At 38.9% G+C, this 19,963-nt stretch overlaps 2 protein-coding genes and 1 long non-coding RNA gene across 7 annotated transcripts in view; 1 reads left to right on the top strand and 2 right to left on the bottom strand.

Annotated features, from left to right (window-relative positions):
- Positions 1–19,963, bottom strand: part of LOC128248171 (uncharacterized) — a 111,633-nt gene that overhangs the window by 81,917 nt on the left and 9,753 nt on the right. The gene's annotated exons all lie outside the window — the stretch shown is intronic.
- Positions 215–2,069, bottom strand: LOC149134943 (uncharacterized). Its single transcript, XR_016242164.1, has 2 exons — positions 1,211–2,069; positions 215–366 (listed from the first exon to the last, which is right to left on the bottom strand). It is a non-coding gene; the product is annotated as an uncharacterized LOC149134943 (long non-coding RNA).
- LOC106872050 (uncharacterized) overlaps positions 9,032–19,963 on the top strand; it is an 18,531-nt gene continuing 7,599 nt past the window's right edge. The window contains exons 1-4 of the mRNA XM_089353443.1: positions 9,032–9,126; positions 13,358–13,394; positions 16,849–16,954; positions 18,160–18,282. Of these exons, the coding sequence (XP_089209569.1) occupies positions 16,849–16,954; positions 18,160–18,282 (229 nt within the window). The 5' untranslated portion in view covers positions 9,032–9,126; positions 13,358–13,394. The remainder of the gene's footprint in view (positions 9,127–13,357; positions 13,395–16,848; positions 16,955–18,159; positions 18,283–19,963) is intronic.

The following is a 19,963-nucleotide window of genomic DNA, read 5'->3' as shown; positions in this document are numbered from 1 at the left end:
TATATATATATATATATATATATATATATATATATATATATATATATATATATATATATATATATATATATATATATATATATATATATATATATATATATATATATATATATATATATATATATATATACACTCTGGCAGAGGCAGCTGGCGTTACCGAGGTATGAAATTGTTCCTTATATATTGGAAGAAAAAAAAACAAAATATATTGTTTAGAAATTTGTTATCTTTTTATTCTTCAATTGGGAAATCAGTTCTTAGTCGACTTTGCCTTTCAGCCTTTCGGGGTCGATAAATTAAGTACCAATTGCTTACTGGTGGGAATCTAATCGACTGGCCTCTCCCTAAAACTTTGGGTCCCTGTACCTAGAGTAGAAAAGAATACAAACATAATAATAGTAAAAAGAAAAAACAAAAAAAAATACCATGCACAGCGTTGTTCTGCAAGAAGTTTAGATTCATGTTCATTCACAAATGCAGCCAGATCTATGCTGTCATAATTTGTCTCTGTTGGTATGTCTCTTGAAATTGAATCACTATTTCAGCAGTTTGTTTTTTGGCAGTCCAGAGACAGATTATTGCAATTTTTTGCCTCCCATGACCAAACGTGATCGTCAATTTCAATCAGTACTTGGTTAAAAATTGTTTCAGAGAACAGAGTATCGATATCTTGGTCGGGGACTGCCAAGTGGACACATACTCTTTTACTCTTTTACTTGTTTCAGTCATTTGACTGCGGCCATGCTGGAGCACCGCCTTTTAGTCGAGCAAATCGACTTCAGGACTTATTCTTTGTAAGCCTAGTACTTATTCTATCGGTTTCTTTTGCCGAACCGCTAAGTTACGGGGACGTAAACATACCAGCATCGGTTGTCAAGCGATGTTGGGAGGACAAACACAGACACACATATATACACATATATACGACGGGCTTATTTCAGTTTCCGTCTACCAAATCCAGTCACAAGGCTTTGGTCGGCCCGAGGCTATAGTAGAAGACACTTGCCCAAGATGTCACGCAGTGGGACTGAACCCGGAACAATGTGGTTGATAAGTAAGCTACTTACGAAACAGCCACTCCTGCGCCTGTTTAATATAACTGCACAAAGATTATGTCGTTCTCTTGGAGAATCTGATACTAATGTTTCAGTCAGTGCAAGGTCCCAATACTCATTTTCTAAAAAAAATACTATATTGATAGTATGCTTACCTATAAGATTCACACGCACGACTATTCGCCGTCCTCGAATCTTGGAATGATTTGGGACCACGTACTTCATGTGAAGAGGGGGGCGCGTAAGTCGTAGCATTCTGCTTGGCTTGTGGGACTACTGTAAACTCTTGCAAGAGCATCAGCCCATGTTCTCTAGTGCCATCTATTGTTTCTCCAAGTGTAATACTTGGGTAATTGTTGGTAAAGGAGTTCTCTTGCATCTTCATCTACTTGAAACAACTTAAAAAGTCAGTAATGGTAGTTTCTTTTGGATAAAGTGCTTGTTGCAAGGTTGTTTGTTTTTGTAAAGATAGCCCTATGACCATTTCCTGCATGGACACTCAGATGAATGATAGTTGGATGCCTCTCCTGAATGGGAAAATTGAAGATGTACCATAAAGCCTCATTGATACTGATGTATCTTCCGCTGTCACACTGTGCATTCTCATCATTTTAATTTATCTGCTGAGTGCCATTCTGCATAAGAGTGTCTTGCAGCATCTAAACCTTTGTCTATATATTTGAAAACTTACAGAGTTATCAGAGTTAATGAATTCAACATTGAATCTGGCTTCTTGTACTCGCATTTGCTTCACTGTAGAATACTGATCATCTACATCTATGCCGTCTCCACTGGTACAGGATGAGAAAATTGCTCTCGGAAACTTTTTTGAAAGTTAAAATGGGGATTAAATGAAAAAAATGAGTTACGTAAATATCCTCACCAGAGTGACTAAAATAAATGGCAATTGTGGAATGGCCCACGCATACACACATACATTTACATACAGTATCAAACAACAGATGAAATGGAGGTGTGTGTGTTTGAGAGGGAGAAAGAGAGAGAGAGAGAGAAAGAGAGAGAGAGAGAGAAAGAAAGAAAGAAAGAAAGAAAGAAAGAAAGAAAGAAAGAGAAAGTGAGTGCCACTTAGACATCAAATCTCTCTTTCACTCTATCTCACACACATACACACACGCACACAATACATACAAAGAAGATGTATGTATGTGTATTTATGTATGTACTTATACATGACAACATGACTCTCTCTCTCTCTCTCTCTCTCTCTCTCTCTCACACACACACACACACACACACACACACACACAAACGCACACATAGATACTAAATGTATACAAACGTACATACAAATACACACGTGTGTGTGTGTGTGACTCACTTGTGTGAGAGAGAGAAAGAGAAAGAGGAGAGAGTGAAAACTGCAAACAATTAATGAAATAAATATGAAATGAAAATGATATAAATAAAGCTCTTGTACCGAAATATTTAAATTTATGAACTCTGTACGTATTTCTTTCAATAATGTATCGTAGTTGTTTGCAAATATCGAATTAAAACTTGAAATAAAAACATTAAAATAGAGAGTAAGAAAGTTTGCAAATGAAACTGGAAAATGTCACCGTTTTACGTCAATACTGGAAGTTGACATTGAGAAACCTTTTTAAAGATAGAGCCTATTATGTATCCGAGACCAAATTCATCGTGCATCCCAAGTCGGGAAGCAATTTTCGCAGCCGTTTTTGCGTGAAAAGCGAACACACACACACACACACACACACACACACACACACACACACACACACGCACACACGCGCACGCACACACGCACGCACACACGCGCACGCACACACACACACACACACTCACACACACACACATGAGGTGAGTTTCCTTATTTAAAAATGTTAGAAATGGTTAAGTTTTGGCTTATATTTTTAAATGAAGTAGCTTTCCTTATTTAATCTAACTTGTGTTGGTGTTCCAATGGGACACTTATAGAATGAAAAGATTACAAATGCTGGTAGTTTGCTTTGCGCATTTCTCAATATGTTCCCTAAAGGGTATCATTCTGTATTCTGGGAATGCAATCTGCTGTCGGTGCAGAGTGCATCTACGTCTGAACGATAATCTCGTGGACCCTATTTAATTTCTATGGCAGTCCGAGCATCTTATAACATAAATCAGATTTTCTGAAGCAGAAGTAAAGTCAGATTTGATTTTGAATTTTTTCTCCGTCTTTGAAAAGGAATTTTGATCCTTCTAGGAGTTTTGGGCATGTTACGCAGTTTGGTCGACCACATTTTTTCACTTTTGCGTCTGTTATTTTAGAAAATAATTTTGCCATTTTGAGGATCTTTTTTAGTGATTTCGATTGTTTGTGGCTTTTAATGACCTTATGTGTGTGTAAAATTTGCTTCAATTTGGGGTCCTTTTGTAGCATTCGTAAATTGTGGGTGATGATGGTGAAGGGTTCTTTCTTTCTGGGGTTGCATGTGGAGATGTACGGCAGCATTTTCGGGAAAGACGTGTTGCTTTTCGTAAGAAAAGTTCAATGAATTTGCATTACTTATTGCCTGGTGTGTTGCATTCACGATTGTAAAATTCTTGTTTCGATTCCCGCATCAGGAACCGCAGTGTGTTCTTGAAAAAGAGATATTTCAATTCTCATTGCTGTCCATTCAGAAAGTGAACCCTACGGTGGACAGGTTTCCTGGTCACGGAGTGGACGTGCGTTCTGATTTCACTCACTTGAACGCCATTTGAACCGTGTTAATTTCTGGCCTTAAGAGTTCTGGCGCTCATGTCAGACATATATCGAAGTGTGACTTTTATGTTCTAATTTCAAGCATGATTGTCGTCATCATTGCTCTTCAATAACAAAATAGAGTAACAGATGCAAGTGAACACACACACACACATGTATACACACCCACATATATATATGTATGCACATATACATATACATATATATATATATATATATATATATATATATATATATATATATATATATATATATAAAATCTAAATTGAAAACAGAACACAAAGTATATCGTGGTACACGTGTTTCAAGCTTTATACACAATCTGTCATTACATTTCTGTTTTCAGTTTAGATTTGATATATTCTTTCACCTCTGCCACTATCTGGCATATACAGGTACTTACACTTATGAAGTATTACCTCTAAAACTTACAGTACTTACGCGGTATATATATATATATATATATATATATATATATATATATATATATATATATACATTTATATGCGTGAGTGTACGTGCGTGTGTATGTATACATATGTTTCTCTATATATATTTGTGTGTGTGTTTGTCTGTCTATCTTCCGTCCGTCTGTCTGTCTGTCTGTCTGTCTGTCTGAGCATACGCATCTACTCATATATCTCCCTTTTAAGTCTAACCTAAGCGCATCCGCTATATTTGATTTTCTTTTTTTTTTTGTACCTTTCTCACTCATGCCGCCTGTATGTTCTGAAAATATAACTTTCCCAAATAATGTGTAGTTCATATTCAAGGCTCTGATGAAGCTATAGAACGTTGTCCGTACATTCAACGAAGGATCAATGACATCTTATGGAAGAAACAACTATAAGATAATGAAGTTTATGTCATGAACGTTACATAACATCTGATGTTTCCTGTGTCAGCTATTTGTTTTCTATTACTTCTATATACTGGTGTAACATTGTTGTGTTCTGGATCATACGTATATTGTGTTCTACACCAAGTTATTAGGCTCATTATAAATAAGCGAAATATCAATATATATATATATATATATATATATATATATATATATATATATATATATATATATATATATATATAGGGAGAGAGAGAGAGAGAGAGAAGGTTAATCGAAAGCGCTCACACACACTACAAAAAACTTCTTGTGGTAAGTAGATTGCTTACCAGCCACGTGGTCCCGGGTTCAGTCTCAATGCGTGGCATCTTGGGCAAGTGTCTTCTACTATTGCTTCGGGTTGACCAAAGCCTTGTGAGTGGATTTGGTAGACGGAAACTGGAAGAAGCCCGTCGTATATGTATATATATATATTTATATATATATATATATGTGTGTGTGTGTGTTTGTGTGTGTGTGTGGGGGGGGGGGGGGTGTTGGTCCCCCCAGCATCGCTTGACAACCGATGCTGGTGTGTCTGCGTCCCCATAACTTAGCGGTTCAACAAAAGAGACCGATAGAGTAAGTACTAGGCTTATAAAGAATAAGCTCTCGTGTCGATTTGGTCGACTATAAAGGCGGTGCTCCAGCATGGCCGCAGTCAAACGACTGAAACAAGTAAAAGAGTAAAGGAGAGTAGAGTAACATCCAGATAAATGATTTTATAACCTTAAAAAATAGTAATCTTAAAAAATATATTCTTTATAATTAGAAACCGTATTAATTAACTTGCAAAGGTCTTTCAAATACATATATGCACGCTTCACAACAGAACAGAAACGTCAGTTCTGCACAGATGGGTAACAAGAAATTAAATAAATCACAAAGGATGTATTAGTATGACGCTCGGGAATACGGAAAGTCTTTGACGTTTCGAGCTACGCTCTTCAACAGAAAGAATACGGAGACAAGGAGAAAAACACGGAGAAAAAAAATTGAATAGTGTTCAGTCAACGGTCAATCATAATAATGGCTGACCGGAAGTTAGAAATTCTTTTTTCAGGAGAGCTAAGAAAAGGGGGAGATAACAAACGGTGATCGAAGAACGAGGGGCTGTGTGTGGGAGATAGAATGCTGGTGATCTTAACGTATGTAGTGTGAAAATGGGGAAGGGAGAAAGGAGTTGGTCAGTTGTAGTGTGTGCGTGGTGTGATGCGAGGGTATTGGTGTGATGTGATGTGAGGGTGTTGGGAGGCGGGGAAGGCATGGGTGGAGTGTGGGTTAGGCTGAGGGTGGGGTAGGGGTAGGGATATGTGGGTAGGGTGGGGTATGTGGGTAGGGGTGGGTGGGTGGTGGGTGTAAGGAATTGGATAAGGTGGAGTGGGAGGTAGAGTAGGAGTGTGTTGGGGTGTGGTGGGATGAGCTTATGAGGGGGTGTTGACGATGAAGGGGGAAGGGGAAGGTGGATGTAAGAGAGGGGGAAGGGGGGTATGGGGGGAGAAAGAGAGGAAGAGAAAGAGAGGAAGAGAAAGAGAGTTAGAGAGAAGAGAGTGAGAGAGAAGAGAGTGAGAGAGAAGAGAGTGAGAGAGTAAGAGAGTAAGAGTGTAGAGAGTAAGAGTGAGAGAGAGTGAGAGAGAGAGGGAAAGAGAGAAGAGAGTGAGAGAGTAAGGGTGAGAGAGTAAGAGAGTAAGAGTGTAGAGAGTAAGAGTGAGAGAGGGGGGAGTACGAGAGAAGAGAGTGAGAGAGAGTAAGAGAGAGGAGAGTAAGAGAGAGGAGAGTAAGAGATAGGAGAGTAAGAGAGAGGAGAGTAAGAGAGAGGAGAGTAAGTGAGAGGAGAGTAAGAGAGAGGAGAGTAAGAGAGAGGAGAGTAAGAGAGAGGAGAGTATGAGAGAGGAGAGAAAGAGTAGGGGTGAAGAGAAGTGGGTGTGAAGAGAAGTTGGAGTGAAGAGAAGTAGGAGTGAAGAGAAGTAGGAAGAGAAGTAGGAGTGAAGAGAAGTAGGAAGAGAAGTAGGAGTGAAGAGAGGTGAAGAGACGTACAAAGAAGTAGGAGTCGGAGCAGGAGGGGAGGTGGGGGAGATGGGGGAGGGAGGTGGGGAGGTGGGGAGATGGGGGAGGGAGGTGGGGAGGTGGGGGAGGGAGGTGGGGGAGGGTGGGGGAGGGAGGGAGGTGGGGGAGAGAGGCAGGAAGAGGGGGTTAGATGAAGAGGGGGAGGGGAGTTGAACCCATGTGGCGCAGAGGAGCGAAGAGAGAAGATTAATCCCTGTTCACGGCGCAAACGGGAGTCCGGATGGCCCCTGTGCATGAACAATCCAAACACGGACAGGTGTTGCTGCAAGGAGTGGCCGGCAGAACGGAAGTGGCGTGACACCGAGGTGTCATTGCCAACGTTGATGTCTCGGAGGTGTTCCGCGAATCGGTCGGCCAGGCGGCGCCCCGTTTGTCCGATGTACAGAGAATGGCAGAGAGAGCAGGAGATACAATAGATGATGTTGGTAGAAGTGCAGGTGAAGGAGTCGGTGATGCGATAGGGTCGGTTATGGGTGCTGGTGAGGAGGGTGGTGTTGGAGAGATAAGGGCAAGTGCGGCAGCGTGGGCGGGAGCAATATAAATATATATACATATATATATATACATATATGTGTGGGCTGTGTGTGTGTGTGTGTGTGCGTGTGTGTATTTATACATATATATATATATATATGAATGTATGGCAAGTCACTTACGAGGCTCTCACAAGTACTACTGGTAACATGGAGTCCAGTACAACCTGTTGCATGGTCGGATTGTCGGCGACTAATCCAGCCGGCGTCATCACCAGGCTACCCTGGTGGGAAGGGTTACTAGAAACACAGCATGATTAAATATAAACCTGCTGAAAGGTCACGTGAACGTAATGCAGGCTCAACCGCTATCTAGCAATAGCAAGAGTACGTATCTAGAAGGCCACTCCAATATAAAATCAGATATGCAGGGAATGACATTGGACATTTTGGGTATCTTTGGTTTGTGCTAGATATCATGGCGCTCCCACATCCCTGCGAATGCGACTCATATTGGCCCCAGACATCTTGCTCTGGTTCGTCTCTGTATAATGTGAAAACAGTGGAGAGGGTCTATGAGGTGTTGTGCAAGCCTTATTGGACCTAAACTCAGCAAAGTCATTGCTGTCCTCTGCTTGATATGCGCTGCTATTTCTCTTTTTGTTCCTATATCCTAGAAAGCACAATGTTCCTGAAAGTCTGTGATAGACTTCTTCGGTCATAAGTAGACGGCCACCATATGTAAAAGATATAAAATAGAATATACATATATATACTCTATTTCATATCTTTTTTATTTCTTTCTGTCATTTGTCTGCGGCCATGCTGAAGCACCGCCTTTAGTCGAACAAACTGACCCCTGGATTTATTCTTTGTAAGCCTAGTACTTATTCTATCGGTTTGTTTTGCCGAACTGCTAAGTTACGGGGACGTGAACATACCAGCATCGGTTGTCAAGCGATGGTGGGAAGACAAATACAAACACACATACATACACACACACACTCACACACACACACACACACACACACACACATATATATATACGACGGGTTTGTTTCAGCTTCCGTCTACCATATCCACTCACAAGGCTTTGGTCGGCCCGTGGTTATAGTAGAAGATACTCGCCCAAGTTGCCACGCAGTGGAACTGAACTCGGAACCATGTGGTTTGTAAACAAGCTACTTACCACACAGCCACTCCTGCACTCAGGAATGATTTTTCAACCCTATATCTACATGCTGATATCTATAGATATATATGTACTTCGAGAACCGTCTTCACAAAAGACTACATATTTGTGTGTGTGTGTGTGTGTGTGTGTGTGTGTGTGTGTGTGTGTGTGTGTGTGTGTGTGCCTGAGGGGCGCGAATACTTGTGTTTGTGTTTGTGTTTATCACTTATCAAACACGTATTTGCCAACCCATTTTCGTTTGTTTACGTCTCTGTAACATAGGATTTAGAAGCTTTAAAATAATGTTAGTATTCTGGTGCATCTGTTCGGTATGGTGACCCACGATGTTCGAAGTTGAATGACTAAAACGTGTAAAATATAAAGTATAAAGAATAACTAGTTAATTATGTCAGAAATTCGTAGTTATTTCCTTGGAAAAATCTGCACAACATGAGAGCACAGTGGGTCGTTGAAAAATAATTGCTGTACCTATGATACACACAGAGAGAACTTTTGGCGGAAATCGAAAGAAAGGTAGGGAAGTAGATTCTAGTGCAAAATAATAATATTTTACGGCACACGTGATAAATCAAAAATAAATAATTATCACTGAAAGCCTACTGTCAGAAACATCTGAAGTTTTATTTATTATGAAACAGCTGCTGTCTGCAATGCGTTGCCGTTGAGAAGAAATTCAAAAATTATATATATCATTTCCATATTTCTGAGGCAGCTATCTTCAAGCTTATAAGGTAAGGGAAAGTGTGGTTCGATATTTTTATTTAAGTATCTAATGTTTGAAAGACTCATAAAATTAAACATATGTAAGGCATATGATGATGAATGGGAGAATTTCATTAATAATGGAAATGTTCTAATATTTTTTTTATTTCTCAAGGTTTATATTTCACATAAAAGATAATGCAACATATGCACACGAAATGCACTCACGCACACTCACGTGCGTATGCATATATGTACTTAAACATATACATACATGCATACGCACAATTATAACCACTGAGATGAGTATTAAGACAATGTTCTTCTGAAAATATTGATTGCTATAACTCATTCCAAACAGTTATGTCCATACATCCGTATCTGTTAACGGTTATTTTTAATATTTTTTTCGTTGTATTGCTTGTTCGTTGGATTTTTCCATCAGCCATTTTATTTCCGATCGTCTATGTTACAGAAGATATTTCCTTCGTTTTACGGCTTTTCCTTTCACTAAAATGAGCGGATACATTGCAGAAACTTTATTTTAATGTATTGTATCTATTTATCACTCGATGAGATATATCTGCACCACCGGATGCTCCTGAATCAGTTGTTGAGTGTCCCACCCGTGAAGGATCGATGCTAGAAGATGTGTTGAAGCAATGGTCGTAATTAATGATAAAAATTCTCATATATTCTATCTGTCTTTTTAGCCGAACCACTGGCATGCTGTATCTATGATCCAGCATAGTTTGTCTTCTTTCTCAATTAAGACTATGTCCAGCTTCCTATTCTCCATCTCATGGTCGCTCTGAATCATAAAATAATAATAATAATAATAATAATAATAATAATAATAATAATAATAATAATAATAATAATAATAATAATAATCATATTATCTCTGGCTGCCCAGTCCTGGCTAAGAAGGAATATATTCACAGACGCGACAGAACTGGGACCTATATACACTGGAAGCTATGCCAACACTATGGAATAACAACAGAAAAAAGATGGTATAAACACACGCCAGAAAAGGTCACAGAAAACGAGAAAGCAACCATACTTTGGGATATGCCAATACACACAGATAGAGAAATTAAGGCAAATAGACCAGATATAGTTGTCAAAGATCACGAAGAAAAAAAATGCTTTCTAATTGATGTATCAATACCAGCAGATGACAACGTCTCTCTAAAAGAAATGGAAAAACTTTCAAAATACAAAGACCTGGAAATAGAGATAACTCGAATGTGGAATCTAAAAACAGAAACAATTCCTATTATAGTAGGTGCCTTAGGTATAATAAAAAAATATTCAGACAAATACATAACAAAAACACCAGGACTTACAAATATATATAACATACAGAAAATTGCACTACTGGGCACAGCACACATCCTACGCAAAACACTTTCAATACAGTAACCATAAGAGCACCACAGCAAACCACAGCACATACCCAAGGCGCACAGAGCTGCGCTCGGTAGTGAAGTGAAAGCACATTATAAAAATAAAACTACTGAACAATAATAATAATAATAATAATAATAATAATAATAATAATAATAATAATAATAATAATAATAATAATAATAATAATAATAATAAATGCCCTGATGCAGTACCAGGCAGTGGCTCTCGTGGTTTCTGATCTTAATTGGTTGGAAGTGTTATCATGTGGGCTACTGCAAATATTATGCTCAATACTACAGATTTTCTTGTCAGTTGTTTGACCTTAACCAGTTGAGCATGTTCCTTGGTGGCTGATGATATGTGCATCTCTGATCATGAGCAGAAGTAGTGGGGAGCGTCATAGCCATGTGTTGAGAAGAATTGTTTGGGGTTTGAATAATTCACCTTTGGAAACATGGGTGTTTTGCTCAACATCCTTAAAGAAACCTTATTCAGGGACCTTTTGAGCGGGATGGGCTACTCGACCAGAAGAAAATTCTAACTGGGCCCCACCTGCGAGGTCATGCGCTGTTTATCTTGATATGAGATAACCATGTCGCGCACATATGGTGTGATGCATGTGCCTGGTGTACCCTTATCAGACGGGTAGTCATGATAGGTATATTGGACTTCGTATATTTTACCCCAGTGTCAATTTGATGGCATGCACTGCTCTCTCACTCAATAGTAATAATAATAATAATAATAATTATTATTATTATTATTATTATTATTATTATTATTATTATTATTATTATTATTATCATTATTATTATTATTATTATCATTATTATTATTATTATTATTATTATTACTTTATGTTTGACTTTTGCTTTGCATTTGTACAAGTTGGATCCAAGTCTCACGCAGAGACCTCAAGAGATAACAAGTTAGAAGTTCATGTAGGTGTTATGCCTAGGGTACCATATATTTGGATTTGTACATATTATTATTATTATTATTATTATTATTATTATTATTATTATTATTCAGTAGTTTTATTTTTATAACGTGCTTTCACTTCACTACCGAGCGCAGCTCTGTGCGCCTTGGGTATGTGCTGTGGTTTGCTGTGGTGCTCTTATGGTTACTGTATTGAAAGTGTTTTGCGTAGGATGTGTGCAGTGCCCAGTAGTGCAATTTTCTGTATGTTATATATATTTGTTAGACCTGGTGTTTTTGTTATGTATTTGTCTGAATATTTTTTTTATTATACCTAAGGCACCTACTATGATAGGAATTGTTTCTGTTTTTAGATTCCACATTCGAGTTACCTTTATTTCCAGGCCTTTGTATTTTGAAAGTTTTTCCATTTCTTTAGTTTATAGAGAGGACTGATAAACTCAGCAGAAATGTAATATATAGAAAGATGAGTTCTTAAATTTTGTATACGGTTGTCAAATTCCATCACTAAGGTAAACATAGCTGACGTAATCCATCACTACGGCCAACTCAATTACAGAAAGCGCAACTCGAAAGTAACTTATTTATTGGTCCTTTGATATTTTGAACCCGTTGAAGACATACGAGATGTCGAAATATTGTTGTTCAAAGGACCAATAAATAAGTTACTTTCGAGTTGCGCTTTCTGTCATTGAGTTGGCCGTAGTGATGGATTACGTCAGCTATGTTTACCTTAGTGATGGAATTTGGCAATCGTATACAAAACTTAAGAACTCATCTTTCTATATATTATATTTCTGTTGAGTTTATCAGTCCTCTCTATAAACTACTATCATTATTATTATTATTATTATTATTATTATTATTATTATTATTATTATTATTATTATTATGTTGTTGTTGTTGTTGTTCTTGTTTTTCTTCTTTCTTCAAATTTTCTTCCATTTCTCGCCGAGTGTTTTCCGTACACCTAGGGCAGAGAAGCTCATTGTATACATTCCCAGTTTACACACAAATTCACAGGTAAAATATGTATGTAAAAAATTAATAAATAAATTCATGAATGGATGTTACTTTCATGTCCATAATGCTCTTCTCAGTACATAAGTCGTTCCCGTTAACACGATTTTTTGAACTTCCTGTAAGGATAGTAGGCTTGGTATCATTTTCAAATAGGTTTCAGTACCTTTTTTAATCATTCCTAGAGATCCTACAATCACTGGTACGGTAGTCGCCTTGAGATGCCACATTTTTTTCAATTTCTATTAGCAAGTCTTTATATTTACTGATCTTGTCAAATTCATTCGCCGCTATATTGTGATCACAGGGAATACTCATGTCAATTAATAAACACATCTATTTTGTCCGATCTTTTACATTAATATCCGGTCTATTAGCTTTTATAGTTTTGTCGGTATGTACAGGGAAGTCCCAGAGAATCGACATATTTTCTCCCTCGGTCACAGCTTCAGGATGGTGTTTATACCATTTGTCAGCGGTTTTGATTTTATAATGCCGACATATTGTGCCGTGTAGATACTAGCTGACTCTGTCATATATTGCTTTATATTCTACAGGTGCTAAGACTCTACACCCTGAAATTAGGTGGTCTATAGTTTCAATCTCATAGGTACAGAATCGGCATTGTGGGTCAGCTCTGTTTTTTTATCACATTGGCTTGGCAGTTCTGGGTTAATAAGCTTTGGTCTTGAGCAGTTAATATGAAACCTTCACTCTCTGCTTTTAGCCCTGAGCTTCGTAACCATTGATGCGTGTGTTTCTGGTCGACATCAGCTTGTTTGCTACGGGTCACATACTTACCTTGCAGAGGTTTCTGTTCCCATCTGCTAGCTAATTTTTCATGTGCTTTTGTCTTTGCAACTAATTTTATTCTCTTTGCAGCAGCTGTTGGCGCATTTCCTTCTACCTGATCAATCTGGTAGGTATCTAAGAGATCAGTAATGAATCTTTTGCTCTCTTTCAGAATAGAGTGAAGTTTTTTTCGGTCTTTCATGTTTTCAACAAGTTTTAGCATCCAATCGTTGGTTGTTTCAAGGTATTTGGCTAGTCCTATTGTGGTGGTTTTGTACGTAAGTTCAAGCTGTATCAAGCCTCGACCTCCCTGAGCATATGTATATGTATATATATATATATGTGTGTGTGTGTGTGTGTGTATGTGTGTGTGTGTGTGTGTGTATATGTGCATACATATACATATACACACACACACACACACACACATATATATGCTTCTTCCCCAACCCAACCTCCCAACCTGGCTCGTTCCCCTGCTCCCGCCCACGCTGCCGCACTTGCCCTTACCTCTCCAACACCACCCTCCTCACCAGCACCCATCACCGACCCTATCACATCACCGACTCCTTCACCTGCACTTCTACCAACATCATCTATTGCCTCTCCTGCTCTCTCTGTCATTCTCTGTACATCGGACAAACGGGGCGCCGCCTGGCCGACCGATTCGCGGAACACCTCCGAGACATCAACGTTGGCAATGACACCCCGGTGTCACGCCACTTCCGCTCTACCGGCCACTCCTTGCAGCAACACCTGTCTGTGTTTGGATTGTCCATGTACAGGGGCCATCCGGACTCCCGTTTGCGCCGTGAACAGGGATTGGTCTTCTCTCTCCGCTCCTTTACGCCACATGGGCTCAACTCCCCTCCCCTCTTCATCTAACCCCCTCCTCCTGTCTCTCTCCCCCACCCTCCCTCCTACCACCCATCTCCCCCCTCCCCCACCTCCCCTCCTGCTCCGACTCCTACTTCTTTGTACGTCTCTTCACCTCTCTTCACTCCTACTTCTCTTCCTACTTCTCTTCACTCCTACTTCTCTTCACTCCTACTTCTCTTCCCACTTCTCTTCCTACTTCTCTTCACTCCTACTTCTCTTCACTCCCACTTCTCTTCACCCCTACTCTTTCTCTCCTCTCTCTTACTCTCTCTCACTCTCTTCTCTCGTACTCCCCCCTCTCTCACTCTTACTCTCTACATTCTTACTCTGTTACTCTCTAACCCTTACTCTCTCACTCTCTCACCCTTACTCTCTCACTCTCTTCTCTCTTTCCCTCTCTCTCTCACTCTCTTTCTCTTTCTCTCTTTCTCTCCCCCATAGCCCTCTTCCCTCTCTCTCACTCTCTTTCTCTTCCCTCCCTCTCCCCCATACCCCTCTTCCCTCTCTCTCACTCTCTTCTCTCTCACTCCCTTTCTCTTCCTCTCTTTCTCCCCCCAGACCCACCTTCCCCCTCTCTCTCCCCCCATACCCACCTTCCCCCTTTCTCAATGCACCTTCCCTCTCTTATACCCACCCTCTCTCCTCTCTTTCTCTCCGCTCCCATACCCATCTTCCCCCTCTCTTACATCCACCTTCCCCTTCCCCCTTCATCGTCAACACCCCCTCATAAGCTCACCCCACCACACTCCTACTCTACCTTCCCACTCCACCCCATCCAATTCCTTACACCCACCACCCACCCCTACCTACATACCCCACCCTACCCACAGACCCCTACCTCTAACCCACACTCCACCCATGCCTTCCCCACCTCCCAACACCCTCACATCATACCACACCAATACCCTCGCATCACACCACGCACACACTACAACTGACCAACTCCTTTCTCCCTTCCCCATTTTCACACTACATACGTCAAGATCACCAGCATTCTATCTCCCACACACAGCCCCTCGTTCTTCGATCACCGTTTGTTATCTCCCCCTTTTCTTAGCTCTCCTGAAAAAAGAATTTCTAACTTCCGGTCAGCCATTGTTATGATCAGCCATTATTATGATTGACCGTTGACTGGACACTATTCAATTTTTTTCTCCGTGTTTTTCTCCTTGTCTCCGTATTCTTTCTGTTGAAGAGCGTAGCTCGAAACGTCAAAGACTTTCCGTATTCCCGAGCGTCATACTAATACATCTTTTTGTTATTTACACCACCTGTCCTCGTTTGTTGTTGTTTTTTCGTATATTCTCCCATATATATATATATATATATATATGTGTGTGTGTATATATGTATATATATATAATATTTGGTTTCAACAGTTTCAGCTCGAAGCTGTGGCCATACTGGAGACCACAATTTTGCTGCACAGTTATTCTTTAGAGCCTCCTCAGATATATGGCATTGGGTGAATAAGGGACTTTGATGTAACTACCCTAATTTGCGCCTCTTGCCGCGAGTTAGGATCATCTGCGACTCTCGACAAGAAGAGATCTACCTTTCATTTGAAAACACCTACATCTACTGTGTGTAGGTCCCCTCAGGCTCTTTGGGAGAATATTAAAAAGTTGTGAGCCCCTAAATTTCTAGCTGTTGCTGTAACTAGTCCTGAAGCGTGACGGCATTACTGGGATCTTTGGCACTGTGAAATGGCGACCCGTTCTTGCATTCGTGTAGCTTTCAATGCCAAAATTCAGCACAATTCCTTTCAGGATCTACTAGGTGTATATTACTGCATACCTCTCCAGCCTATGCTCCAAGGAATATAGTCTTATCTGTTTCAACCTTTCCCTGTAGCTGAGCTGTTGCAATGAGACGATCTTCTCTGTGAAGCTTCGCTGAACCGTTTCATGCTCTGCTGTTTTGATTTTACACTGTGGGGTGACCAAAGCTGGGAGCAGTAATCCAGGCGGCTGAGGACGAATATCCTCAAGAGTACTATCGTTGCTTCGTTCTCTCTGGTTCTGGGCGTTCTCAGGATTCGTCCAAACAGTCGTCTGCATTTTGTAACCATCTTGGTATTGTGCACTTGGAAAGAAGTACCATCATTCATGTCGATATCCAGGTCCCGTACTGATTCAGGTTCTAGGATTTTAATCCCTTGCGGTCCAGGGTACTCTGTAAATTTAACGTTCAGTTTGGGCGCTGGTAGTGCAGGGCGTGGAATTTTCCAGCATTTAAATGCATATTATTATCCTCAACCCATCTGTAAATTGAATCCAACTGCTGCAGGTGTGAAAAATAAAGTTTTGTATTTTCTGCGAGACTTTCTTATCGTCTTCGTAGCTAACAAGGGTGGCTATCCCAGCAGCTGAGGGCATATCAGAGAGGGCCACTATGAAAAACAGTGGTCCCAAGACAGTTCCCTGTGGAAGCCCAATGTTATTTGTGTTCTCTTTGAGGTGGCTCCATTGGCCACCACTGTCCCTCTCTCAGAGAGTCATATAACCACTCTCCAAGTTTTCCACCTATGCCAAGATCACGCGGTTTGTGGCATATCATACTTTGATCTACATCATCAAAAGCGTTTGCAAAGTACAAGCTATATTACGGCCATATTTGAGTTGCTGAGTTTATTGCCTCAACAATATTTTTATATCCAATATTTAATGACGGCTTTTGCTTCTTCCTCTTTTATCTTACAGATGTTTATACATCCAATTTTGTTTTCTGGTCTAGTCATTTTTTGTTTTATGGTATTACCAAATCTAATCTTATCTGGCGTTGTTGTGAAAAGTGTTGTACATGATAGTAAGTACCAACTTCCTTTACATTTTAAAATATGTATTTCATGCAGTGATCAAGTTAACTGCTTACGTTATTCTTTTAAGTACACTCACTCTATTTCCTGTCACGAATTCCAATATCTTAAATCATCAGATATTTCTGAAACAATGTTTCGAACCCATTATCCCACCAGGACGAATTCGCTAATTTTACACATTTCATTAGACTATCTCACTTAGTAACAGGCATGTAAAAAAAGCAGAATGGCCGATGAAAAAGGCAACCATTAACTATGTCTTCAGATGTAATTCTAATCCACATTGCTTTGAACTAATTAGTTTTATGGTTTTTCCGGAATCCTTGAATGCATCCGCAAGAAAATCAGCTAAGTCTATCAATGGATCTTTCTCAACTACAAACAATGATACCGGTGTATTTTTATATTTTATGCATTATGTATCAATATTAGTGCTGTTACATAACTTATGAAAAAATAATATGTCATCAGAACAGTGTATTCTCTATTTATCTCTATAAATATTATGAAATACTCACTTTGGATACACTTCTCTACCACTAACATTTGAATACTTGCATATTCATTTTTTAACTAACTCCTGTAAATTCGAACGTGAATATGTTATTCGCTAACATGTTTTAGCTCAGGAGGACAGTTTTTTTTATAACATACATATGTTCATAACATAATCGATTCGTTACTAAAAGGTATTGTTGTATAGCTGATGTTTCCACATCACAGTGTTTGGTCAGCTGAAAACACCACGAGGTCAATGAATCCAACAAGAGCTGTACTCAGAAACCCTCGTGTTAATGAATCGTGTCTGCATACGGTTTTTCCTCTCATTTTTCATGTGATGATTCAATACATTTAGTAAACTTCCTTTCAGTGATCCAATTAAAAAATATTTGACTTCTCTGATACCTTTATGTGCCCTTATCATATATATATATATATATATATATATATAAATATATATATATCAATGTTGGTATGATATGCGACTTTCTTCGTCACTGGGGCAATTATATGGCATACTAAAAGTAGTAAGTCTAATTTGATATTTGAGTGAATTACGATAGTACTGCAGCACTTACTTTCAAGAAACCTCAAATGGAAATAGCCAATACACCATCTCCTCTGACTATAAATTATCAGTTCTAGAATTTCTAATTTATAAATAATCATCGCATTTTATTGTTACCTCCAGATTGCCCGGGATGTTATTATAATGGAAAATGTATGTGTTCTAATCAAACTATCATGTTAAGAAGAACATATGATTGTATTCTTCTAGAATGCAGAGGAAACTACGCTGACATTAAGAAAATGTGTAAGTAATTATAAATAGCATATCTTCTCACATATATTATATCCAGTTTCATATAGGCCCAGGCGTGGTTGTATGGTAACAAGCTTGCTTCCCAACAACATTGTTGCGGGTTCCATCCCACCGTGTGACACTTTGGGAAAAATTATTCTACTATAGTTTCTTCTACTATAGTTTCTTCTACTGCATGTGTGTACGCGTGAGTGCGTGTATGCACACGCGTTTGTCTGTGTCTGGTGACCCCCACCCACCGCTTCAGAACGTGTGTTGATGTGTCTACGTCTCCGTAATTTACCGGTTCGGCAAGTGTTATCAATAAAAGAAATACCAGGCTTAAAAACAAGGAATTATGTCGATTCATTTGACCGAAATTCTTATAGACAGTTTCTCAGCTATCCGGAAGGCTGATGACGGAAGCAAGTAAAAGATAAAGCGGGGAACCCATGGAAATTCCACGGAATGGACCCGAAGTTCTTTAGCAATGGACCTCATTGATTTTCTGCGATTTTCATCGATAACGTTTTGGACATATGGTATAAATTCCGGTGTCCTTTTAGTGTCTGAACGTTCTGAATGTTCATTTCTCTTTGATACAGGTCAAACATTACCATCACATGCCTCCAATTCCAACCGAACTTTGTGTACAAATGATCTTGCAACATTTAGAAAGATGCTAATTTCTAAATCACTGTAGTCTGCATGTATAGCAACTATGACTGCATATCATTGTATTTCTAGAGTTAGCATGATATCTTGAAAAGGTTATCTAAAAAAAAAATAATAATAATTATGCATTAGATAATTTGAAGGTGTAATGAACTAAAAACAAAATGTTCTCAAATACCCCTCGCAAACAGTATATGCATATATATGTAAGTGTACATATATAAATATATATATGTACATACATACATGCATACATACATACATATATATATATATATATATATATATATATATATATATATATATATATATATATATATATATATATATATACCGGAGTGGTGGAAAAAAGAGTACTCAAATACCAGAGGTAGAGTAATATGCTTTATTTAAAAGCAGCAGAAATATAAAAGACTGTTACTCTGAGTTTCACGTTCCCGTTCATCGGACAGTTTTGTTAGAAATGGGAAAGGAATAACAATGCAATCAAAAGTAATATAAAATCTAAAATTCGAAACAAATAGATCTGTCCTATGAACTGGAACGTGAAACTCAGAGTAACAGTCTTTTGTCATATTTCTGCTGCTTTTAAATAAAGTATATATATATATATATATATATATATATTCCCAGACTGGGCGTTGCGTGTGTTTATTGAGCGAAAACACCTAAAGCACCAGGAGGCTCCGGCGGCGTTTGGTGACGATCCCTGTTGTACTTTTTCGCCCCAACTTTCTCTCACACTTTCTTCCTGTTTCTTGAGTAACGCTGCAATGGACTGGCGTCCCATCCAGCTGGTGGGGAGGGGGGACACATACGCCCTAGAATCCGGGAAGCTGGGCCCACGAGCTTAGCTAAGTTGTAAAAAGGGTGCATAAATAAATAAATATATATATATATATATATATATATATAAGTGTTCATACGTGTGTGTGTGTTAGCTTATATACATGTACTCATGTTGCGATATGTTCTCATATGAACATTTTGAATCGGTCTTTATTGTGATAATATTTAC

Source organism: Octopus bimaculoides, chromosome 6 (assembly GCF_046866305.1).
Source record: "Octopus bimaculoides isolate indiv1 chromosome 6, ASM4686630v1, whole genome shotgun sequence".
Classification (NCBI taxonomy): Eukaryota; Metazoa; Mollusca; class Cephalopoda; order Octopoda; family Octopodidae; genus Octopus; species Octopus bimaculoides.
Note: the sequence above shows the minus strand (reverse complement) of the source record. Positions and strands in the feature narration are given on the sequence as shown.